At 50.2% G+C, this 25,823-nt stretch overlaps 1 protein-coding gene across 2 annotated transcripts; it reads left to right on the top strand.

Annotated features, from left to right (window-relative positions):
* Window positions 1–15,444: 15,444 nt before the first annotated feature.
* Window positions 15,445–25,632, top strand: Arrdc1 (arrestin domain containing 1). 2 transcript variants are annotated; one of them, XM_013073912.3, is made up of 7 exons: window positions 15,445–15,648; window positions 20,108–20,218; window positions 20,650–20,700; window positions 20,798–20,952; window positions 21,302–21,376; window positions 21,465–22,077; window positions 22,159–25,632. In XM_013073912.3, the coding sequence occupies exons 1-7, from the start codon at window positions 15,531–15,533 to the stop codon at window positions 22,221–22,223; spliced, it is 1,188 nt and encodes a 395-aa protein (XP_012929366.1). In that variant the 5' UTR covers window positions 15,445–15,530; the 3' UTR covers window positions 22,224–25,632. The 2 variants fall into 2 exon arrangements, with proteins under 2 accessions (XP_012929366.1, XP_004848766.1); XM_004848709.4 differs by having other exon boundaries at window positions 15,454–15,648; window positions 21,194–21,376.
* Window positions 25,633–25,823: the final 191 nt, after the last annotated feature.

Genomic DNA, 25,823 nt, shown 5'->3' with positions numbered 1-25,823 from the left:
GAAACAGTACCCACAGCTCAGGGAGGAGAGGCGCACATCTCAGCCCATCAGCAGCTCCCAGGCAGGGCAGCGTGGCAGAGGGGCCTGTGGAGGAGAGCTGCTTACAGCATGGTGAACAGGAAGCTGTGAGAGTAGAGGGAAGAGCCAGGAAAGGCGATACAACCTTCCAGGTCATACCCACAGTGACCTGTGTCTTCTTTTTGTGGGGGAGAGGGGTGAGACAGGATCCCACTATGTAGTCTAGGCCAGCCTTGAACTCACTGTGTAGCCCAGGCTGGCCTCAAAGTGAGGCGATCCTCCTGCCTCAGCCTCCCGAGTGCTGGGATGACAGGCGTGTGCCACCATGCCCAGTGACCTGTGCCTTCTGACCAGGCCCCACCTCCCAACAGCAAGTAAGCTACAAGCCTGTATAACCCAGTCACCTTCCAAAGGTTACAATATGACCACATGAGGGTTGAGGAAGACATCTAGATGTAGTCCACAGTGAGCTCTGTTTCTCCACACAACTTCCTTCTTCAGGGGCCAGGCCAAATGGCCTGGGCTCCTGTGCAGCCCAGAGGATGTATTCCAAGGGAAGATACCCACCGGGAAATCACATACTGGTCTCTGCTGGAATTGTGGTCAAGTGTCCATGAGCCCAAATAAGTCACATAGCAGATCTGGCGTCAGGGCAGGAAGGCTCAACACAGCACTACTGTAAGTGTCCCCAGAAAGCACTGTGTTAAAGGATTTGCTGAGCCGGGAACAGTGGCACACGGCCATAATCTCAGCGGTTTGGGAAGTTGAGGCAGGCCACAAGTTCAAGTCCTGTCTGGGCAGCTTATCAAGACTCTGTCTCAAAATGAAAAAGAGGGGAGCGTGGGGACATAGTTCAGTGGTGGAGAGCCCTGGGTTCGGTTCCCAGTGCACGCGCGCGCGCGCGCACACACACACACACACACACACAGGCCTTGGTTGGCCGGCTACGGTGCTGCTGGGAGGAGAAGCCCCACGAGAGGCCTTCTGGCCATGCTGTGTGTGGCCTCTTTGGTTCCTGGCTGTGAGGCAGCAGCTTCCTCTGCCACACAATGGTGCTGTGATGAGTGGCCAGCCACAGGTCCAATGGCAGCATGGCCAGCTGGGAGCCAATATGAACCTCCACTAAGGGTTGATTATCTCAGGTATTTTGTTACAGCAGTGGCAAACTGACAATGGGCTGCATCACAGAGTGGGGATCACCAGCACAGCACCTTGCTACAATGCACCCTCCTGCTCTGAGTGACTCATTCCACATGAAAATTATACTCCGTCCCCCCTGAAACTTCCGTGAGTGTGGTCTCACTAAGGCATGAGGCTGGAGGCAGGCCCAGCATCTCCAGGCCTGCCACTGCCCTAGCTGTGGAAGAAGCAGCATCGCTCCTTTTGCTCTCTTGCTCTGTTGCTTGCCACACCTAACGCACACCTTCACCAAATTCAGTATGAACCAGGGATGCAGGGGATGGCACAGCCCTGCTCAGAAGAGGAGGGCCCCTTCACCACTGGAATTCAGGGCCACTGCCAGCCTGGACTGTTCTCCAGACAGGGCCATCCAGGCCCAAGTGTGTTTCCTAGTCTACCATTTTCAGCAAGTTTGTTCCTTTTGGGGGGGTGGGGGGGTTGCTGTCATTGTTGTTTGCTTCTTGGAGTGCTTGGACCAGGACCTCACAAGTGCTAGGCAAGTGCTCTACCCCTGGACACCCGGCCAATCTAGCGATTCTCAGCTTCTTCCTCTGCATTTCCTTTCCTTTTTGGCTTCATCAGCCACTTCATCAAGCCTGCTTCTTGTCCTTGGAAAATTGGGGGCCCTGCTATCCCTTCGACTTTGAACGCTTCCTTTGCAATTCAAATACTACCTTTAAAAAATTTTTGTAGGAAAAAACTAAAAACGTTTGTAGGTGCTGCGTGCATGAAAGTATAACCCGCTCCACATAGAAAAGCTGTTAACAGTGACCAAGAGTTCTTTTGCCCAATTCTGACAGAAATCACAAATGGGCCAGTTGCAGCTGCCTTGTTGGTAATAGATCTGAGCTTTGTGTGCCAGGGCTCTCAGTGCTTCCTTTCACCACCCTCCACACTGCTGTCCTGGTGACTAGAGCCAGCCACGTTCCACAGCTTTCTGTTGCTCCCCATTGCTCTCCTCTGTCCTCTGACTGCTGGCCACCCACTGTGTTACCAGCTCATGGGTCACTTGATGCTACCAGCAAACTTTGGGGTTATCTGCTTCCCATGTAACTAGCTCAGCCATTCTATGCGAGCTGAGACCAGAATCCTGAACAGACAAAATACAACCATCTGTAAGATGCTTTATTAGGACCCAAGCTGCAGCATAAGGGAAAGCAGTTCACAGACTCATGTGATAAGGGTAAGGGGAGACTGGTGGCATGGAAAGAGCAGCTGGCAGGTGTGCACAGCATCCTGACAGTGGTCCTCGAGGCTTCTGTTTGGCCATGGGTAGGGGAGGGTGTCTTAACAGACTGCTGATGTCTGATGATGCTGCAGGGGTGGAGTCATCCACCCTGGAACCATGCCTGGAGCCTGCTGCAGCCAAAGCAAAAGTCTCTGAGTTCCTAGGAGGCATTTGGTTGCAGCCACAGCCAGCTGTGAGGCTGTTAAAGTAGCCACAGCTGTCAAAGATGGAAGAATAAGCCAGGTGTGGTGGCACATTACTAATCCCAGTAATGTGGGAATCTGGGGTAGGAGGACCAAAAGTTTGAGCCCAGTCCAGACAATTTAGTGATTAAGAGAAACTCTGTCTAAAAATATATTAAAAAAAAAAAAAAAAAAGAACTGGGAATGAAGCTCTGCAAAGGCCTTGGGTTCAATCCTAGGTACACACACACAGATACACACACACACACCCCATATAGACATAGACACACACACACAGAGTTGGGGGAATTAAAACTATCTCTGAGAGGGTCCGGGGATTTAGCTCAGTGGTTTGGCCACCTGCTGTGCAAGCGCAAGTACCCGAGTTCAATCCCTGGTACCAAAAAACCCCTCCCCCCCCAAAACGAAAAACTATCTCTGAGAGCCAGGTGTGGTGACCCATTCCTGTAATTGCACCACTAAGGAGGCTGAGGCCAGGGAATCTCCTCCAGTTCAAGGCCACACTGAGCTACATAGTGAGTTCAAGGCCAATCTGAACATAATAAGATCCTGTCTCAAAAAAGCCCCCAAAACAGGAGACTTCCAGGCAGATAATGGAGTGGTGAACAGCAGAGAAACAGCCTCTCTGAGATGTGATGTCCAGACACTGAAATGGCAATGTAAGGAAGAGAAGGAGGGAAGTGGATCCCCAGGATACAGCAAGGATCTGAAGTGAGAATTGAAGCCCACAGGCAGAACAGAGAGACCTCAGTGCAGAAGAAGGGGCTGAAAAGCAATATTTTCTCCCTGAGCCCTGACTCACTGTATGGGAGGGGCAGTTTGAACCTGCAGATGCATAGTGACTACTGGAGACCCCAGAGGCCTCCACAGAGAAGTGCACCAGTGGAATGGAGCAGTGGATGCATGTGGATTCAGATGTCACCCAGGAGAGGGCGATTGGCCAGCAGCCATCTTGGAGAGGGGCCAACTAAGCTTGGAACTCAGAGTAGCTGTGAGCTGGCTCCATCTAGCAGCTCCCAGTGTCAGGGTGAGGCAGAACAGAGTTCAAACTGGCAGGAGATCAAGGAGCTGAGTTCAAGCCAGCAGGAGGCACATGGGGTGTTGCAGGCTGAACAAATTGGCTTCCAGCCTCACAGCCAGAAACCAGCCTGAACTTCAGTGGAACTAAAGGTGCAAGCTTGCTAGGATTATCTACCACTGCCATAAATCTACAGCTGGCTTGCTTCGATTAATCAGCATGGATCTGGGCTCCTTCTGCCCACTTTGTCTACCAGTGACAGCAGAGATACACCTTGAAGTGGACTTCTTTTTCTCTTATTTTCTTCTTTTTTCTCTCTTCTTGTTTTTGTTTTTTCTTTTTTTCTTGATCTTGTTTTTATATGAGTGTGAACATTGTTTCTAGTTTTTTTATTCTTGTTCTGTTCTGTTCTTGTTTTTCTTTCTTCCTTCTCTCTTTCCCTCCTGTCTTCTTCACCAGTTGCCCAAAGTTCATGTAATCTTCCTCTGTCCTCCAGCCTTGCTTCTCATCTCTTCCTCTTCTTCTATTTTTCTATTTTTTCCCAACCTCTTTTACATTTTCTCTCCTGAGGGTAAAAATCACCATATTAAGGGCCGGGGATTTAGCTCAGCGGTTTTGCCACCTGCTGTGCAAATGCAAGGACCCAAGTTCAATCCCCGGTACCAAAACAAAACAAAACAAAAAACAACACCATATTAAGGGTATATTTACTGTATACAAGTTTCTGGTTTGTTTTAGATTTTGTTATATAACCACAAATATAGTTCATATGGTTAAAGATGGCAAATTGATAGTTACCAGTTGGTCATTTTCTAGGCTGAGTTTGATGCTGTTGTTACTACTGTTTGTACTACTTTACCCAAGGTGACATAGTTGTTCTAATCAGTTGTTCTTACTTGTATGACAAGACTGAGATTGCCTAAGGGTCATAAACCATACTATAGGCCAGAGCCAAAGAACCAGAGGCTGGGCCAAATAGCAACTTCTCTTCCCCAATAAATTGAAGAGGTAGGATCTTGAGAGATATTCAAAACCCAAAAGCCAGCTATACCTGGAACACATCTCTGAGAAGTAGTCATTTCCTAAGGGTTCTAAATACTAGCAATAAAGCTACCTGCCACAAGCAATTTACAAGCATCAACTCAGGAATCAAACTTAAAAAAATAGAAAATGAGAAGACACTTAAACAAGATGCAACCCTCACAGACTTTCAGCTCACCAAAGGCAAAACCAGGGGGCAATGAAGTGGAACAATCTGAAAGCCACCCATTTGGAGACTCTGAAGTGGAACAGCAGAAGTAACAAAGCAGATGAATAAGGCTCTAGAAAAAAATCAAATCAGAGATAATTTCTCAGATAACTACAGAGATGGTGACCTGAATGAAAGACATGTTTAGTGACTCTAGAGCAGAAACAGATTTAAAAAAAATAGAGGAGCTCAGGAAAATGATGGAAACCATGAATGTCCAACATAGGAAAGAAAGGGAATCCATGAAACAGAGTCAAAAAAATATCCAGGGGATTAAAAATTCTATTGGAGGGGCTGGGGATTTAGCTCAGTGGTTCCACCACCTGCCTCACAAGCGCAAGGTCCTGAGTTCAATCCCTGGTACCAAAAAAAAATTAAAAATTCCATTGGAAGTATATGTAGCACAATGAGCCAATGTGAGGACAGAAGATCAGATATAGAAGACAGGATTGTGGATAGCTATCGTGAAAAGGAAGATTTCTTAAAAATAGCAAAGGACTTGAGAAATCAATCCAGCAGCTGCTAGATGATGCAAAGAAGAATAACATAAAATTGATCAGAGTCAATTAAAAAGCAGTAAATAGCACAAATGACATAAAAAACCTGTTCACAGAAGTAATAGCAAAAACTTCCCAACCATAGAAAAATTATTTGAAATACAGATAAATGAAGCATATAGAACTCCAATTAGCCATGATTAAAAAAAATCTACACCAAGGCATATTCTGGTCAAGACTCAAGAAATTCAACACAAGAACATAATATTAAAAGCTGTGAGAGAAAAGGAACAAATGACCTACAAAGGAAAGCCCATCAGAATCACAATGGACTTCTCAAAACAAAACTTCAAGTCAAAAAGAAGTGAAGTATTTCAAGCCCTAAAAGAAATCAACCTCCAACCCAAATTGATGCACCCCGCAAAACTATCTTTCAGAATTGATGGAGAAATAAGACACTTCCATGACAAATCCCTGAAGAAATTAATGACCACCAAACCAACACTCCAAAATGTTCTGAAGGACATTCTAGAAAGAGATGATGAAGACTGTAACTCCATGAACCCCAACAGAATGAATTCACCAGGCAAGGCAAGGAATTATATGGGGCCTGGGGGGAATGGAACCAACAACAGGAAAATAACATGACAAAGACGTAAATGGTCTCAATTCACCAATGAAAAAAAACCAGACTGGTAGAGTAGATCAAGAACCAAGATCCAACAATATGCTGCATATAAAAACACATTTAATTCAAAAAGAAATTCATAGACTGAAAGTCAAAGGATGGAAAACAATACTCCATGTGAAGGAACCCAGAGAAAGGCAGGGATAGCTACTCTATGTGAAGACAAAGAGACAAAGAAGATCACTACATCCTGGTAAAGGGAACAATCCAATCCAAGAGGAAGAGATGACAATCATAAATATATGTCCACCAAATACCAGAGCACTCAACTATATAAAACAAATGTTAACAGACATGAAAAATCAAATAAACACTAATACAATTGTAATGAGAGACCCTAATACCCTACTGTCACAAATAGATCAACTAGACAAAAAAAATCAACAAAGAAATATCAGAACTAAACCAAGCTTTTTTTTCGTACCAGGGATTGAACTCAGTACCTTGAGTTTGCAAGAGAGGTGGCAGCACCACTGAGCTAAATCCCCAGCCCTTTATTTTTCTTTTTTGGTACCGGGGATCGAACTCAGGACCTTGCGCTTGTGAGGAAGACGGTGGAATGACTGAGCTAAATCCCAGGCCCTAAACCAAACTTTTGAACAAATGGACTTATGTATATACAGAGTATTTCATCCCACAACATCAGAATACACATTCTTCTCAGCTATATAGGGGACATTCTCCAAAATAGACCACATGCTAGCTCACAGAACATGCTTAAGTAAATGCAAAGAAATTAAAATTATCCCATGCATATTATCAGACCATAGTGCAATGAAACTGAAAATCAAAGGCAAAAGAAACCACAAAAACTTCAAAAACACATGTAAATTAACACCCTTCTGAACAATCAATGAGTCTCTGATGAAGTTAAAGAAGAAATTAGACAGCTTCTATAATTAAACAATAGTGCCAATACAACATACTGGAACTTATGGGATACAGTGAAAGCAGTCCTACAAGGGAAATTTATACCAGTGAATCCCCATATCAGAAAAATAGGGCTGGGGACTTAGCTCAGTGGCACAGCACCTACCTGGCAAGTGCAAGGTCCTGAGTTTGATCCCAGTACCAAAAAAAAAGAAAGAAAGAAAGAAAGAAAAAAGAAAGAAAGAAAGAAAGAAAAAGGAAAATAGACTGAGCTCAAATAAACAGCCTAATGTTGAACCTCAAGCTTCTAGAAAAAGAAGAGCAAATCAAGTCCAAAGATTGTAAGAAAAGGCCCAAATCCATGCAATTAGAAATGAAAAGGGTGAACTCACAACAGATCTTGCAGGAATCCAGAAGATCATCAACACCTACTTGGAGAACTTATATTCTTTTTTTGTGGTTTTTTTTTTGGTACTGGGGATCGAACTCAGGTCCTTGCGCTTGTGCAGCAGGTGGTGAAACCACTGAGCTAAATCCCCAGCCCCTCTCTTTTTTTTTTTGAGACAGAGTCTCGCTATGTAGCTCACGCTAGCCTTGAACTTGCACCGATTCTCCTGCCCCAGCCTCCCAAATTCTGGAATTATAGGCGTGCGCTGCCATGCCTGGCTGGGAACCTGTATTCTGATAAGATAGAACACAGAAGAAATGGACAGATTCCTAGATACACATGAATTAACAAGGCAGAATCAAGAAGATATAAATATTCTAAATAAACCAATATCAGTCAATGAAACTGAAGATATAATTAAAAATCTACCAACAGCCAAGCATGGTGCACAGGCCTAAGGTCCCAGCACTTGGGAGGCTGAGACAGGAAGATTGCTGTAAATTTGAGGCCAGCCTGGGACACGTAGTGAGTTCAAGTCCAGCCTGAACTACATAGCAAGACCCTGTCTCAAAAAAAAAACAAGAACACACACACACACACAAAACAAAAAAAGTCTACCAACAAAGAAAAGCCCAGACCCTGATGGAATTACTCCTGAATTGTACAAGAATTTTAGAGAAGACCAATGCCACTACTTCTCAAGCTCTTTAATGAAATTGAACAGGAAGCAGTACTCCCAAATTCATTTCTGGAAGCAAGCAGTACCCTGATACCAAAATCAGAGAAGGATCCAACCAAAAAAAGAGAACTACAGGCCAATTTTCCTAATGAACAAAGATACAAAAATCCTCAATAAAATGCAAAAAGAATGCAGCAAATCATCAAGAAGATTATTCACCATGACCAAGCAGGATTTGTCCCAGGGATGCAGGGATGGTTCAACATATGCAAATCAATAAATGTAACAAACAGAACCAAGGACAATAACCATATGTTCATCTTAATCCATGCAGAAAAAGCATTTGACAAAGACAAATATTCATTCATGATAAAAACCTTACAGAAAATTGGAATAGTCTTTATCTCAATCTGATAAAAACCATCAATGACAAACCAACAGGCAACACCATACTAAAAGGACAAAAACTGAAAGCTTGGCTGGGTGTGGTGGTGCACAACTGTAATCCCAGCACAGGGGAGGCTGAGGCAGGAGGATCACTGTGAGTTCAAGGCCAGCCTGGGCTACATAGTGAGTTCAAGGCCAGTCTGAACTACATAGTGAGACTCTGTCTCAAAAAACCAAAAACCAAAAACCTGAAAGGTTTCAGTCTAAAATCAGGAATAAGACAAGAATGTCCACTATCACCACTCTTATTCAATATAGTTCTGGAAACATTAGCCAGAACAATTAGACAATTGAAAGAAATAAAGGAATAAGGTTAGGAAAGGAAGAAGTTAAGTAATCATTACTGGTGGATGATATGGTACTCTAAAGACCCCTAAAATTCCACCAAAAGACTTCTAGATTTAATAACCAAATTCAGTAGCATAGCTGGATACAAAGTCAACACTAAAAAAACCAATAGCCATCCTGTACACAAATAACAAACCCGTTGAGAGAGAAATTAAAGAAACAATATCTTTCACAATAGCATCCAAGGGGCCGGGGATTTAGGTCAGTGGATCCACTGCCTGCCTCTCAAGCACAAGGTCCCGAGTTCGATCCCCGGTACCAAAAACAAAACAAAACAAAACAAACCAATCTAACAAACCAAGTAAAAGACCTTTCCATTGAAAACTACAGTACTCTGAAAAAGGAGATCAACGAGGATATCAGAAAATGGAAAGACATTTCTTGGTCTTGGGTAGGAAGAACCAATATAGTGAAAATGGCCATACTTTCAAAATTTATATACAGATTTAATGCAATCCTGATCAAAATTCCAATAGCGTATCTCATAGAATGAGAGGAAACAATCCTAAAATTCATTTGGAACCAGAAGAGACCTAGAATAGCAAAAGCAATTCTGGGCAACAAAGGCAAGGCAGGAGGCATCACAATCCCTGACTTGAAATTATACTACAAAGCTACTGTGATAAAAATAGCATGGTACTGGCAAGAAAACAGACCCAAAGATCAATGGAACAGATTAGAAGATGCATAGGCAACTGCAAACACACTCAGCGCCTCATCTTTGACAAAGGAGCCAAACAAACACCTTCACTGGAAAAGAGCCTCTGTAATAAATGGTGCTGGAGGGCCAGGGATTTAGCTCAGTGGTCTGCTGCCTGCCTTGCAAGCAAAAGGACCTGAGTTTGATCCCTGGTTCCAAAAAAAAAAAATCCTGCTGGAATAACTGGCTTTCCACATGTTGAAAATTAAAAATAGACCCATATCTTTCACCATGCACTAAACTAAAATGGAGATGGATCAAAGATCTAAATATTAAAACTGAAACACTAAATCTGCTGGGAGAATGGGTAGAACTCTTGAAGACATGGGTGTAGGCAAAGACTTTATGAACAAAACCCCAGTTGCACAGGAAATATTACAAGGAATCAACAACTGAGATCTCATCTTATTAAAAAGCTTTTGCAAAAAACCCCCAATAAACTTAATTTTCTTAAAAAAGCTTTTGAATGGCAAAAGAAACCACCAACAGAGTGGAGACAACCCACAACATGGAAAAAAATTTTTGTCAGCCCTTTCTCAGATAAAAGACTATTATCTAGAATATACAAAGAACTCAAAAATCAGACCAGATGCAAATTAAAGTAATGCTGAGATTCCATCTCACTCCAGAAAGAATGGCTGTTATCAAGAAATCAACCAATAACAAATGCTGGCAGGGCTGTGGGAAAAAAGAAACCCTTCTCTACCGTTGGTGGGAGTGCAGACTGGTGCAACCACTGTGGAAATCAGTGTGGAGATTTCTCAAAAAACTAAAACTAGAGGTTCCATTTGACCCAGCTATTCCCCTTCTTGATATCTTCCTGAAAGAATTAAAAGAATCATACCAAGTGATATATGCACACCCATGTTTGCAGCACCACAGTTTGTAATAGCTAAATTTTGGAAACAGTCCAAATGCCCATGAACCAATGAATGGATAAAGAAGATGTGTGTGTGGGTGTTATACAATGGAGTACTACTACTCTGCCATAAAGAAGGATAAACTTGAGGGGCTGAGGATTTAGCTCAGTGGTTTGACCACCTGCTGTGCAAGCACAAGGACCCGAGTTCAATCCCAGGTACCAAAAAAAAAAAATTATTGGCCTTTTGGGCCAGGGATCTAGCTCAGTGGTTCCGCTGCCTGCCTCACAAGCACAAGGACCCAAGTTGGATCTCTGGTACCAAAAAAAAAAAAAGAAGGATAAGCTTGGGCTGGGGATTTAGCTCAGTGGTCCTGGCACCTGCCTTGCAAGCGCAAGGTCCTGAGTTCAATCCCCAGTACCAAAACAAAACAAAACAAAAAAAGAAGGATAAGCTTAAGACATTTATAGCTAAATGGATGGACCTCAAGACCATACTCTTAAGTGAAATAAATTGGACACACATGTTTAAGTATCACATTGTCTCTCTGATGTGAGAAACTGAAAGTGTAAATAAGGACCAAAATGCACGATAGATATTAGGAAATGGGAAGAAAATGTTTAAATGAGGAGGGGAACAAGGGAGGGGGGGGGCAAGCAAGAAGGGACAAGAAACCAGAGAACAGAAGGAAAATAATGGAAACAAAGTTTTATAAATAAGGAGGGGGAGAAGGGCTGGAGGGAAGGAAGGGGAACAAGAACAAAGGAGCAGCAAGATATATTATGTACAGTTATAATGTACCTACGATGAACGGTATCATTATGTTTTGTTTTTTTTTCAGGACCTTATGCTTATGAAGTAGGCAGCGGAACCACTGAGCTAAATCCCCAGCCCAAACGTTATCATTATGTATATCCAGAAATGTATTGGGCCGGGGATTCAGCTCAGTGGTTCCGCCACCTGCTGTGTATGCGCAAGGACCCAAGTTCGATCCCCGGTACCAAAAATAAATAAATAAATAAATAATAAAAAACAAATAAAAATGTACCAATAAAAAAACCCCAAAAAACCAAAAAACTATTTTTGGGAACACGGGGTCCTCTTCTATTTCCAAAGAGATTTGATATACCACATTTCCTTGAGACACTCCTCTTACTGTGGGTTACAAATCAGTGCTGAGGGACAATCATCTCAAGGTTCTTAGAAGCCCTTTTATTTTTAATTTTTTTTCGATTATTTTATTTTATCTTTTAAATTTTATTTATTTATGTATTTGTTTATTTTTTTGATTTTTGAGACAGGGTCTTGCTGTAAGTTCAGGCTGGCCTTAAACTCACTATGTAGCCTAGGTTGGCCTCAAACCCATGGAGATCCTCCTGCCTCTGTCTCCCGAGTGCTGGGATTACAGGTGTGCACCACCACACCCAGCTCTTTTTCCTTTTTTTGGGGGGTACTGGTGATTGAACCTGTGGCCTTCTCACTCCACTACATCTTCAGCCTATTTTATTTTATTTTATTTTCTTATGTTTGAGACAAAGTTTCTCTTAGTGAGGTCTTCTTTTTTTTTTTTCCTTTGGTACTAGGGATGGAAGTAGGGACCTTGTGCTTGTGAGGCAGGTAGTGGAACACTGAGTAAATGCCTGGCCCTCTCTTAGTGAGTTTTTAGGCTAAACTAAAACTTGGGATCCTCCTTCCTTAGCTACCTAGAGTGCTGGGATAACAGGCATGTGCTAAGTTCCTGAACTTCTTCCTGAGCTCAACCTTAGGATTCCTCTCTCTCAGGGATCAGCCACCAGATAATCAGTACCACTATCCTGTGACCAGTGTGCTGTGCAAACCCACACCTCTGTGGACAGGCCCGTGGGAGAGAGGCCTGACCAGCCCCAGCCCAGGGGGCAGAGGTACGAATGCGACAGACCAGACCCCAGTGCAGAGGAGCCTTCTAGCCTCATCTACCTAGCTTTCAGGATAGATGATAAATTGGGTGTTTGTGAGATGACAACAGGTGGGTGAAACAGCCAGGATTACTCAGACAGCTGCAGCCACCTGGGGGCACAATGAGGGGGGAAATCCAGGACCGCTGTGCTCCATGTGCCGGCATTCTCTCTCTCTTTCCTTTCCTCTTTCTGTCTCTCTCTCCTTCTCTCTCCAGGGTAATGAGATATTTTTTCATGGCAGCACAGGGCTCCTGGGACTGGGCTAGGCCTGCAACTACCATGGCGTCTCCCTCATGGCAATTCTGTCAGGTGAAGCAAGTCCCAGGGCCAGCAGGATTCCACAGGAAGGGACGGAGCCTACTTCTGCTGGAGGAGCAGTTCGATGTACAGGGACGAGAGGAGTCATTGGGAGACGTTCTTGAAGGCCAACCGGCAGGTGCAGGAGGGTGCTCCTGCGGGCCAGAGGAAGGAGGCTCTACCAATCGTGCTTTCAATTTCCTGTATTTCATGATGCTGTGAGATCCCAGAGCTGTGCTGACTCTGGAGAGACCGCCCTTTTCCTGGCTCACTGATTCCTAGAGAGCGCAATCAGCTCACCTGTGACCATGATTTTCATGTACAAACCAGCCCTTGCTGAACCTGCAGCCCCACCCACCTATGTGAGCTGACTCTTACTCCAGGCCATCTCTCTCCTGCCTTCAGCCACCAGGTACCATAGGCCAGGCCGTGCCAAGGCTGTTCAAACAAGCCAGTCCTCTGCTTGCACAAGTCCCCCCGAGGCTTTCGGAGGCCCTGGGCTGACCTTCCCGTTCCTGATGGAACTTCCCCTGTGGCCTGCGGCCTGATGGGCACCCCTACTCTTAAGAACCTCTCACCTCCCCAAACTTAGCTTGAGCAAAGCCCAGGGAAGGGCCAGGAGATTGAAGGTCACTTCTGTGGATCCTCAGTCACTAAGAAGGTCCACAGGAGTGGAGCTGCAGAAAATGACAGGGAGCCAGCAGCTGAAACCCCCGGGAACTGAGGACTGTCCAAGGTCTGGCAAAGGCGGGGAAGGTGGTGGGGCAATGTCCCAGGAATGTAGAAAGCATCTGCAGCAGGCAGCTGTTAGGCTGCAGTGCAGCACCAGTGGCACTGAGGAACCACAGGTCCCAGCCTGTGTCAAGGCCCAGGGGAAGGGGCTGGGTGAGAAAACGTCCATGTTGCAGGGCTCTGTCAAGCTGGGCTGGCAAGAAGCAGAGCAGGATGTTTGCAGAAGAGGCCAAAGATGCGGCATCTTTGGTGCTGGTACAGGCCGAAGTAGGAGAGTGTAGGTGGGGATGGGGCCAAAGCAGAGGCCCTGAAGACCTGGCTAAAGGCTGCCCGGCTCTGTCTCTGTTCCACCTCAGCAATAGCCAGCATAGCGCCTGCCCCTCCTTCCTGAGACACTGTGCCCTTGACTTCTGCCAACCTGGCACCTGGGTGCCAGCCACCCTTCTCCTTCCCACGGCCCCTCCAGCTCCGTGCACCTTCCCACTGAAACACGAGATCCAAGGGGCCTCGAGGAGGGCCTCCTCACCCAGGACACACTCAGCACCCCTGGGCTCCTCCCTCTCCGGGCCTTTGTCCTGGAGAGCCCAAGGAGGTTTCCGGGTGGTGTCCCGAACTCTGATGCCATCTGCCCTGGCTTCAACTCCAATCTGCAAACCAGTTATCAGATCCTGAGCCTTCGGCTTCCCCAGACCCACACTGGAAGGCCTGGCCTATGGGTGTCCGGGCTCCCACCCCAAATGACTGACATTCTTCCCCTCCCCATTGCCAGCTGTTTTTCGAGCCGACCCTCCATGGCCTTCAAGAGTGAGCTGGTCAGCAGGTACCCCAAGGCTTCCCACCTGGCCTACACTTGTGCTCTGGATAGCGATGTGTCTTGATTTACATCTGGGCCACATCCACATCCTGAGCAATCAAAGAGCGACAGTGGAGCTGGGCCTGGTGGTGCATGCCTGTAATCCCAGCACATTGGGAGGCTGAAGCAGGAGGAATCATAAGCGGAAGCCCAGCCTGGGCAGTTTAGCGACTGAGACTCTGTCTCAAAATAAAAAAATAAAAAGAACTGGGGATGAGAACTCCCAGCACTACAAAAATAAATTGATTAATACATAAAATTTTAAAAGAGACAGTAGAGGCCCAGGGACTTAGTTCAGTGGTTCCCCTGTCTGGCAAGCGCAATGTTCCAAGTTCGATCCCAGGTACAAAAAAAAAAGACAGCAGAAAATGTCCTAGTGGAGAATGCATTCAATGAGCCGAAGTTACTAAGCATCAGCGCTGGCCTAGCTTCAAATGTTCTCAGAACTTTCACACTAGCTCACATTTGGGACAATCGCCCAACGTCTCGGATAATTTATTCACTATGTACTGAAAGTGAAGAAGAAAAGGGTCGAACACACGCAGCCTGGCATAGTGGCGCACGCCTGTAATCCCAACACTTTGGCAGGCTGAGGCAGGAAGATCTCTAGTTTGAGTCTAGACAATTTAGTAGGACTGTCCCCCTCAAAAAAGAGGCAGGGGCTCAGTACCAGAAAAAAAAATCAGCACAAGTTTCTCTTTGAGTCATCCGCGGGCCCTGATGCTGACTCCGGGTCTCCCTGGCCTACGCGCATCCGTCGGCCCCTGGAGACGTCTTTTCCTGAAGGTCCGTGGAGCGGGGGACGCGGGGTGCGGGGGAGCTGGGCCTCGGGTGGCTGAGCTGCGCTGGCTCAACAGAGCGCTCGAGCCTCGGTTTGCAGAGCCGGGCCAGACACTGTGCGGCGCTCGCGGCGGCAGGGCGAGTCCGGAGCCGGGGGTGGCCGAGGGGCGGGTCCTAGGCCGGGGGTGGGGGGTGGGGGGTGGTGTCGAGGGGCGGGCCCTAGGCGGGGGGTGGGGGGTGGGGGGTGGTGTCGAGGGGCGGGCCCTAGGCGGGGGGGGGGGTGTCGAGGGGCGGGTCCTGAGGCCGGGGCGAGTTCTGGGGCCGGGCGGCTGAGGCGGCAGGGCCTGGCGGGTTAGCGAGGAACGGGTTTTGGGTTGGGGGTGGGGCCCGCTTGGCTGTGGGAGGGGCCGCGTCCTTCATAGAGGGCGTGCCCTGGGTTTGGGGCGGGGCCGGCCCTGTACTGGGGCGGGGAGGGGCGGGGCCGCGTTCGCGGGGCGGGGCCGGTCCTCCGAACTGTGGCCCGGCCCGGGAGTCTGTTCGCGGCGCGGGGGGCCGCGGAATGGGGCGGGTGCAGCTTTTCGAGATCAGCCTGTGCCAAGGGCGCGTCGTCTACTGCCCAGGGGAGCCGCTGGCCGGGGCCGTGCGCGTGCGCCTGGCGGCTCCGCTGCCCTTCCGAGGTAGGCGCAGGGCACTTCGGGGAGGGCGGCGGGGTGGGCTCCGGAGGTGAGGTCCTCAGGGTCCCCGGGCTACGGGAGCGCGCGCACGCTCGGGCCTCTAATATCGCAGCCCCGCCGGGGTAGGAGGCCAACGGCGGCCGGGGCAGGCCCGGTGGCCCAGTCCTTCCGCATCTGTTCCTTCCTGTCTTTTCCGCCTTGGGCGGTCGGGTCCCGGGCCGGGGCCTAGCGCCCGTCCACCTTGCCGAGGCCATCCCAGCCGTGGACACCATAGGCTTCTGACCCTCCCACCCAGGTATCCAGGGCCCGCTACGCCCTCACCTGCTGGGCCCTCACCGGAAAGCCAGCCCACACCGGGTCCCCAGGCTGCTGGGCACCCACCTCCCAGTCAGAGACAGACCTGGCCCAGGGCTGCGGGTCTCTAGTGGGTCTGCAGGGCACCTACCTGCATGCTGCCCAAGGCTGGCTCTTGCTGCCGGAGCAGCTGACCTGGCTGGGCACAGGCAAATCTCCAGGGCCCTGAGCCTGAGCCACTGCTGATGCAGACCTCTGGGACTCTGGGACTGAGGATCAGGTTGTTACAGTAGCCACCGATAGGGCCCTCTGCAGGTGTGGACCTCCTCTGCGCATTGGGTATGGGTGCTTTCTTGGACAGAACCCCGGGTAGAACTTGATGACTGAGCCCTGGGGGGGGGGGGCGGTGAGCAGCGTGGTGGCCCCTGGCTCTGAGTGGGAGGCTGATGTGGCCTCCCTGCAGGGTACATCTCTGCCTTGGCCTCCTGTGAGAGCCATCTTGCTGCTTGGTCCAAACCACAGCTGCCCACTCCCTTCTGGACCTGACCCCCGGCTCGTGTTATTGACAGCCTGCACCTCTGGTGCTGAAGACAGAGGCCATACCTTTCTCCTCCTCTATAGGGAATGGGAAAGGGGGTGTTACCAGAACCCCTACAGTGGGTCCTGATCTCCTGTGAGCCACTACAATACAAAGCTGATAAGAATAAAGAGGAGAAATGAGACTTGGAGAAGAAGCTGGGTTTTGGGCCTGATCAGTGCTGCTCTGGGCAGCAAAGACTAAGGGACCCTGAGCTTGCTGCTATTGGGTTTATAGGGACTGTCTGATGACTCAGAGGGCAGCAATAATTTTAAATTGACAAGGATCTTATAATCGGAGGAAGTATCAGATTCTGGGAGGGCAGCGGTAATCCTACGATGATGGAGGATCTTATCCTGATGAGTTTAAATTGAGTAGGATGGTGAGATAAGCAAAATGTAGGTGGGATGAGTTAAGCTGATAAGGAATTTGTCCCTCCCCAGCTGAAAGCTTTCTCTCTTTGTATTACTACTGAGTTTTCAACCAGGATGTCTTCAGCTGATATAATCCTGCCCTTGAGTGTCACAGCTTCATAGGACTATTGAGACCTCAGACACCCCTAATCATAATTTGATTGTGAAATGATTTTTTTTCCCCAAAATTATGTAGAATGGCTCCCAACACTCCTCTCAGTCACCCTGGTGCTGTGACGCTTTCTGGCCCCCCACCCTCATCCAGTCTGCTGGGGTCTACGAGGAAGCTGGGTTGTAGATGCTTCTGTCAGCTCTGTCCTTTTTGGGCCTTCTCTCCTGTATCCCCACTTGGAGCTTGGCATAGCAGCAACAGGACAGCTCTTTTGGGCAAGATGAGGTATGAAGGCAAGGAGAGGGCTCCATCTTTGCTCAAGGGAGTGTGATACAGGTCACGTGCATGTAGGCCTGGCACATGGGGGACAGGACAGAGGCCCTATGTGGAGATCGCTTCCAGGATTGTCTATTCTCTCCTTCCCTCCCTGGCTTGGCTTGGGGTGAGCAGAGCATTACAGTGTGGGCCAGCCCCTAGCCTCCATGTGACAGGTAGAGAATGGGTGACTAGACAGCTGGCCTTGAGGCTGCGGGAGCCCCAGCTGTACACGTCCCACCAGGTGGGCACATGTGTGCAGGGGCTGCTCTGGGCTTCCTCTAGCCCTGTGTGGGATGGGGAAGGAAAGACCATTCAAAAGATGCTGAGCTCCTGCTAGGCCCAGTAGGTGCAACAGGGAGGCCCCTCACACCCCAGAAGGACGCAGGCTGCCTTGGGGTTCCCAGTTTTGCTCTCTAAGCGTCTGTTCCATGAGTGACAATTACAGTCAACACCCAGCCATGGGAACACTGCTGCCTGAGAGCTGATGTGGAAGGAAGGCTCAGTTTTCTGGAGCCTGGGCAGGGCTGGATGGGGCGGCCCCACACTCTGCTATGACTCCCTGAGCTCTGATCATGGAGCAAATGTGGTTCTCCCCACTTCTCACAGATGGCTCCCTTCCACTCTGTCATTTCCTGGGAAGGACCACTCTTGTTATTGTCATGATGCAGTCCAGAAGTAAAACAGCACACTGTGGGGTGGTGGGGCAAAAGCTAGGCTTTGGAACCAGAAGAGGAGTGTGTGGAGTCTTCAGGTCAGTGGCAGGTCCAGGAGAGAGGGCTGCTGGACAGGTCAGAGAGCACTGTGAGAAGAGAGTTTCAGAAGTGCCCAGGGAATTCTGCTCTGTGGTAATTTCCTAAGAGAAGCAGAGCAGCCCCAGCCACCAGCAGCTGATACCTGTCAGCTTGGTGCTTGCCTTTGTTAGGCCACTGAACACCATGTATCTGGAAGCACTGTGTGGTATATGAGGTTCTGTAGCCTCCTCTTGGCCCTGAGGGTGGAGGCCTGTCCCATGGCCATGCTACAGAGCACATGCTGTGGTGTAGCCGTGCTCCTCAGCAGGGTCACTGCCAAAGAGCAGCTCAACCAGGTGATGGCCACCAGGGTGCCCAGTCCTGCAGCTTGTGCTGGCCACTGGGAGAGAAGGGGGAATTGCCACCCCCATGTGTTGTCTCCAGCAGCAAAGAGATCCCTCCACTGTGCCCATGGATGCCCCTCACTTTTCCTGGGCAGAACTGTAAGCTGTGATCTGCCTTGTCTGGGGATCTGGGAAAGCAGAAACCTGGCTGCTGTTAACAGCCTTGACCAGTGAAAACCGGCTCCATGGGGGTTCTCCCAGCCTGACCTGCCACTTGCTGTGATGTGAGGCAGAGGAGTATTTTTTTTTTTTTTGTACTGGGGATTGAACTCAAGACCTTGCACTTGTGAGGCAGGTGGCAGCACCACTAAGCTACATCCCCGGCCCTCAGGCACTCTGCTTTTGAGAGACACTGGGCTAGTGGAGGGCAAGGTGCTTCAGTTTAGTGCAGTGAACTGGGGCACCTGGTCAGTGGCCATTGACCAGCACCCAGGCCTGAACGGGGACCTACACACCTCTTCCAGCATTCTTGGTGAGTGCCCGCATCCTAAGGGCTACAGGATTGGGCGGATGTGGCCTCTCCATGAGGCAGTCTTTTCTGTGCCTGAGTCTTTAAGGACATCCTCGGCCTGTCCTTCTCTGAGCCTGGCAGGAACAGTGGACTCTCTGGCCTGAGAGGGCCTGGCAGAAGGAGCAGGGTTCCAAGTCAGGGCTGAGGCAGGGGGCAAAGAACAGCACAATGGTGTGGGAAGGAAGGACGCCCTCTGGAAGGCTACAGGGGTCTGGCAACCATCAATGGGGTGGGTGGGTGGAACCACTTGGGGCTGAGGATGAGCCAAGGGTTCCTGAGAGGAAGGCTGAGGCTCTGCAGGTGGCCAGCAGGGCCACTACTGTTCCTCCTGCCAGGTGGCTTTGTCACCTTTCCCCTCACACAACTCTGTTCAGGTCTGGGAGAGGACCAGGGAGGAGGGTAGCGCTGCAGTGTGCCCATTCCTAGCTCCCAGCTGATACCTGCTTGGGTCTCCTGCTGTGGTGGCATTCTGTGGGATTGGTCCTCCTTTGTGACCTGCTTCAGTTGTGCCTGGTCATTTTCCATGGCTGCACAACCATAGTGTGCTCTGGGGACTGAGGAACTCAGTTCTGCCTCCAGTGGTCGGGGCACTCCCATGGTGCAGAAAGTCAGCCTCTGGGCAGTGGGCCCAGGAAGTCAGGGCTGCCTTCCTGGGTGTCAGTCAGCGACCTGCTCAGGCAGGTCTGACCACATTCCTGCAGCTGAGAGCTGGCAGTTAGCTTCCTAGGCCCTCAGGGGCACCTCCCACTTAGCTGACTTGCAGCTGGAAGGTGGGGCACCCCAAGCATTTCCTGGGGCCTGGGTTTTCAGAGGCCTGGCTGGGGCCACAATTACCTATTTGGATGGCAGTTCTGGGGTCCCTGTGGGTTACGGGACAGATGAAACTCTGTGCCTGCCAAGTGCCTTCCCAGCTGGTTCCCTGGGAACTCCCCAAACCAGTATGCCTGTGAGGTGTCCTTGAGAAGGTTGCAGGCTCTTTGCTTCTCAGGCCCTGTACAGGTGGGGTTCCTTGTTCCCTGGGTGCTGCCAGCCCTGCTGAACTGTGCTAGGGGCAGGAAAGGGCCCGGGCTGGCTGGATCTCACACCTGCCTGCTCCTTACAGCCATCCGGGTGACCTGCACAGGATCCTGTGGTGTCTCTAACAAGGCCAACGATGTGGCATGGGTGGTGGAGGAGAGCTACTTCAACAGCACCTTGTCGCTGGCTGACAAGGGTAAGTGTGGAACCCAACCCCACACCCCAAGTAGTGACCCCCGGAGCAGCCCTCGCCCACAGTGGGGCCTGTCTGTTCCCCCCTCTCCACAGCTGCCTCTTGGCTTCCTGTGCTAGTGGCCCTGGTGGATTTCTCTTCCCTGCAGCCACTGCCTCATGGGTGGCTGAATGGGGCCCTTCTTTTGTGGTGCTGGATCTGTATGTGCTCTGGCCCCAGTGGAACCTGTCCCCTTCCCAAGCCACTTTTCCCTTCAAGGGCTTGTCGGTGGCTCTTGGCCAGGCTATGGCTGTGCTGCTGTGGTGCTGGAGCGAGACAGGGACCAACAGCCATGTGAGGCACAGGCTGGTTGGTGCTGTGCCCACTGCTACCCTGGGGCTGTGGCTGGCCCATGGGCCTCTGAGGCCTGCTCCACCTCACTCCTGTCTCTGCAGGGAGTCTACCCACAGGAGAGCACAGCTTTCCCTTCCAGTTCCTGCTTCCAGGTGAGAGCTGCCCTGCATGGCTGGTGGGGACAGTGGCTCTGGGACAGTGGGCCCAGCAGGCAGAGGTGCTGGGTGCCAATTTCTGCTCTCTGCTCAGCCACAGCACCCACATCCTTTGAGGGTCCGTTTGGGAGGATTGTGCACCAGGTGAGGGCCACGATCGACACACCGAGGTTTTCCAAGGATCACAAGTGCAGCCTGGTGTTCTACATCTTGAGCCCCCTGAACCTGAACAGCATCCCAGACATTGAGGTGAGGATGGAGCAGTGGTCTCTGTGTGGCCCCCACCCTTCAGGCGTGTGGGGAGAGCCAGGCCTGGGACCCTGTCCTCAGCTGAGCCAAGGCAGCCAGGGTAGGGTCTGGAAGAGCAAGCAACAGCCTGTGACTGAACCAACTGCTGGTGCCTGGGGCAGGGCTGAGTGGGCCCGTGCAGTGCCACAGGTATTCAGCTTGTGCTCACCTGCCAAACCCCTCCCTGACCCTCTCCCCCAAGCAACCCAACGTGGCCTCCACCACTAAGAAGTTCTCCTACAAGCTGGTGAAGACGGGCAGTGTGGTCCTCACAGCCAGCACTGATCTCCGTGGCTATGTGGTGGGGCAGGTACTGCGGCTACAGGCTGACATCGAGAACCAGTCTGGCAAGGACACAAGCCCCGTGGTGGCCAGTCTGCTGCAGGTCAGAGCCTCCTCTGCTGCCTAGGCCAGCCCGTTGCACAGGTGGGGGTTGCCAGCCTGCCCTGGCTCACAGGCTGCTCTTTCCCCAGAAAGTATCTTACAAGGCCAAGCGCTGGATCTATGATGTGCGGACCATCGCAGAGGTGGAGGGTGCTGCTGTCAAGGCCTGGCGGCGTGCTCAGTGGCAAGAGCAGATTCTGGTGCCTGCCTTGCCCCAGTCAGCCCTGCCAGGCTGCAGCCTCATCCACATTGACTACTACCTGCAGGTCTCCATGAAGGTTCCCGAAGCCACTGTGACCCTCCCAGTCTTTGTTGGCAATATTGCTGTGAACCGAGCCCCACTAAGCCCCCAGCCAGGCCCAGGGCCTCTTCCGGGAACCTCGTCACCAGTGGTGCCCTCTGCACCGCCCCAGGAGGAGGCTGAGCCTGTGGCTGGTGGCCCGCCCTTCTCTGGCCTGGTCTCCCTCTGCACCAAGAGCCACTCACAGCAGCAGCTGCTGCCTGCTGGCTTGGGTTCTGCACCTGGCGCCCTGGAGCCCTGTGCTCAGGATGGGAGCCCCACCCCCAACTCTCTGCACCCCCCCTTGTGCGTCTCTATAGGTGCTACTGTCCCCTACTTTGCAGAGGGTTCAGGGGGCCCTCTGCCCACCACCAGCACCTTGATCCTCCCCCCGGAGTATAGCTCGTGGGGCTGCCCTTATGGTGAGTGCAGAAGGTCAGTGACGGGGGTGGGGGGTGGGGGAGAGCTACGAGACCTTTACCAACCCTGCTTTGTCCCTCCAGAGGCTCCGCCGTCCTATGAGCAGAGCTGCGGCAGTGCCGATGCCGGCCTGACCCCTGGGAGCTGACCCTCCAGAGCTGACCCATGCTGCCTTCTCCAGTGGGCCAGGCCTCTACCCTGGGACGAGACACCCGGGGCCTTGTGCCTTTGCTCTCTGCCTGGCCCAGCCACTCAGGACCTGAGCCTGCCCAGGACCAGCCTCTCCTGGCTCCCGGGAGTCAAGCCTCTTCTCTCCTGGGTTGGGGCAGGGCGGAAAGGGCTTGGAAACTGGAGGGACTGTAAATAAAGCGCTTTATTTGTGGAGCTGGGCAGAGGCCCACATGGGCGTTCCCCATCCTCAGACACTTTCCATCCTCCTGGGTGGAGCCCTGGCCCTGCCCGCGCCTTTCTTCCTTTCCCTGGTCCCACCCAGGCCCCTCCCATCCCTTCCCCCTTCCTGGTCTCCAGCCTTGCCTCTCTGGCACTGACAGTCTTGGATGCGCTCTCTGTCCTGTCTGTTTCGAGGCGCATGCTGGCTTGCTGGTCACCACTCGTCATGCCACACCCGAGGAAACTGTGGGGAGAGGGCTTGCCAGGTCTCTGTCCCCCGTAGAATCCTACCCTTGGGCCTCAGGTTGCTGTCCTGCTGGCATGGCTCGTTTGTCAAAGGTTGTGAGCAGCACGTGCGGTTTGGTGGGGGCACCCTGCGCCTGCCTGCATCCTGCGGGTGGGAGGGATGGAACGCACTGGACGCAGCTAAGGCAGACTGAGCCCAAGCCAGGATCGGGTGCAGGGTGATTGTGTTTGGTGTGTTCACTCCAATACCTTGGCTGTGTAACAGGCACACAGGCTCTCAGGGGACAGTCTAGTGCTCTCCTCCACCAGATCTTGACAAGTAGAGGAGAACGGATAGGAGTCGGCCACACAGCTGTCATTCTCAAGTTGTGGCTTCCATCTTCTGGTTGGCAATGTCTCACCAGGCAGACACACGTGACACATGGGACAAATGGAAGATGAGTATTGGAGAAAAGCACAAAGTAGGCTGGAGGTGGGACAGCCCACCTCCTGGAGGTTGGGATCTCACCTCTGGCCAGCTATATAACCTTGCTGGTGGTCAGCTCCCTTGCTTTAGCTTACTTATCAAATGTGGATAGGGGCTGGGGATGTAGCTCAGTGGCACAGTGCCTTCCTGGCAAGCGTGAGGTCCTGAGTTCAATCCCTAGTACCAAAAAAATAAAAAATAAAAGAATTTAAAATGTAGATATGCACAGGGACTGTCTCTCAGGGTGTGAAATACATAGCATATGCAGCCGCAGGGTAGGTGGTCAGTGACTATTATAGGATAGGCAAGTCTGGCTGATGGGAAAATGGGAATGTAAGGGCTTCCCATAGGCTACTTCTGACATGCTCATTCATAGTCATATTTGCCTGGTAAAGGGTTTTCCCCACATTTTAACTTCACATACTCCTTTAACAAATATTTAGTTTGTTTCCTGTATGCAATGTATTGTTCCAGGTACTAGCCACACAAAACAGTGGAAAGACAAGTACGTCAAGTATGTGCCAAGTAAGGGTGTAGGAGAGTCAGGGTTAGAGCCAAGTAAAGCAAGTGTGAGGTGCTTTTCTTAGTTACTTTTCTCATTGCTGGGACAAAATACCTGATACCCTCAAGTTAAAGGAGGAAATGTTTAGCTTACAGTTTGTAGAGGTTTCTGTCCATAGTCAGTTGGCACTAAGGCAGGGTGGCATCACAGAGGAGAAATAGTTCATGGCATGGGAGGCAGGAAGCAGTGAGCCCTTTCTCTTTTACTCCATCCAGTGTACAAGCCTATCAATACCACCCATGCCCAGGGTGGGTCTTCCCATTATCCACACCCAGAACTATGCTAAACCAATAGTGGACTAATCCAATTAATCACACCCTAGATCCAGCCATCTCTGAAAAGCCCCTCCTATGAGCCCATGAGGCTTTAGCAGCGACATCTATCTACAAACCATAACAGTGTCATTTTTAACCAAGAGGGAAAGCTTTTCTGAAATATTTTAAGAGGCAAGGATGATAAGGAAGCCAGCTATGTAGACACCTGAGAGAAAGGATTCTGGGAAGGGATAGATGAAGCAGAGATGGCCAGGTGTGGTGTGCACACCTATATTCCTGGTACTCAGGCTGAGGCAAGAGGGTCACCAGCTTCGAGCCCAGTCTGGGCTACATAGCAAGACCTTGTCTCAAAGAAAGAAAGAAAAAGAAAAAAGCAGAAATGGAAAGGTGGGTGGGGATGGACTCCTGTGCCTGTCATCAGTTGTCTTAGGAAACTTGGGATGAGACTTAGGGCTGCGTATTTTATTCTCTGGATCTGTGTGTACCAACAATGCCAGAGTTAGTGGAGTCATTTTTCCAGTTTGTCTCCCCTCAAGACTGAGCCCAGACTGGCTTTCAAGATTCAAGACTTCCTGAGTTTTGTTTTGGTATTTTTTTGGTACCGGGGATTGAACTTGGGACCTTGTGCTTGGGAGGCAGGTGGTGGAACCACTGAGCTAAATCCCCGGCCTGTAAGGCTTCCTTAGTTCTTGTCAATGAGAACCTCAGTTTCACTTTGTTTTTCCTCAAGTCCCAAGTTTCGAAGAGACAGATGTGGTAGGGAGCAGGTAGCCTGAGACAGTTTATGTGGTGTCAGATATGCTGTCCAGTGAAGGATGTTTGGGCTGCAGTAAAGGCCTTGACCTGTGTGCACAGCAAGCCTGTGCCTGGCAGGGAGCTTGGAAAAACCAAGAAGAGCACATCTACCTAGAGGACCCCCCAGTCAATACCCCTTCCTCCTTCTGGGCAACCTTTCTCTTTCTCTGGGATACTGCCCCTGGCAGAGCACCCATTCCTAACAAGAGGCCACCCTGCCCCATCTGGGGTACTCCTCCCTGTTCGAACACCCTCCATTCAGGACACCATCCCGAGCTGGATCACCTCCCAGCAGAAGATCCACTCCACCTTGCACCCTCTCGTGTAGGAGTACCTTCCCTGACTAGAACACTCCTTAAATTGGGACATGCCCCTAACTGGGATCCCTTCTCCCAGCTGGGGCATTCCTCCTAACCAGGGAACCATCCCTCCATCCTGGGACTCTCCTCCAACTACACTATAAGTGAAACCCCCAATCAGGACATCACCATAGGACATGATTCAGGGTGTGTGCCTTCTGTGAAAGCAAAAGAAGTCAAAATGAGCATGGCTCAGAGGTTAGGAGTGGGAGCCTTGGTCTCCATCCTGACCAAATGACCAGAATGTCAATTAAGAATTCTCAGCTACTGCAGGCACTGTCATCTCCAGGGCATATGTCCTAAGCCCCCCAGGGGATGCCTGAAACCACACACAGTACCAAACTCTGTACATATTATGTGTTTTGTTATAATAAAGTTTAAATTAGGCACAAGAATAGAGTAACAAAATCTAATAACCATTATAACACTACACTATAATAAAAACATGAATGTGGTCTCTCAAATTCTTCCTGTCCTGTACTCCCTATATGATAAGTGACACAACGCCTGTGATGGGATGGAGTGAAGAGGCACTGGGACACCACACTAGGCTGCTACCGACCTGTCTGTATGTCAGGAGAATCTTTGACTTTGGGTGACCCCAGACCACAGCCATCGGGATGTTGCTAGATGGATGCTCTGAGCATTCGTTCTA

The sequence above is a fragment of the Heterocephalus glaber genome, unplaced genomic scaffold (genome assembly GCF_053883595.1).
Source record: "Heterocephalus glaber isolate CG9 unplaced genomic scaffold, H.glaber_assembly_v1.0 deba00001479, whole genome shotgun sequence".
In the NCBI taxonomy this organism is placed as follows: domain Eukaryota; kingdom Metazoa; phylum Chordata; class Mammalia; order Rodentia; family Bathyergidae; genus Heterocephalus; species Heterocephalus glaber.
The sequence above is the reverse complement of the archived record's forward strand: the minus strand, read 5'-3'. Positions and strand labels throughout refer to the sequence as shown.

What these genes read in the sequence shown, in the direction of transcription:
- Arrdc1 (XM_004848709.4), top strand. Translation starts at nt 15,531, where the DNA reads ATGGGGCGGGTGCAGCTTTTCGAGATCAGCCTGTGCCAAGGGCGCGTC. An exon ending in CTTGTCGCTGGCTGACAAGG is followed by an intron (nt 20,219 to 20,649) that starts GTAAGTGTGGAA and finishes CTGTCTCTGCAG; the next exon opens with GGAGTCTACCCACAGGAGAG. An exon ending in ACAGCATCCCAGACATTGAG is followed by an intron (nt 20,953 to 21,193) that starts GTGAGGATGGAG and finishes CTCTCCCCCAAG; the next exon opens with CAACCCAACGTGGCCTCCAC.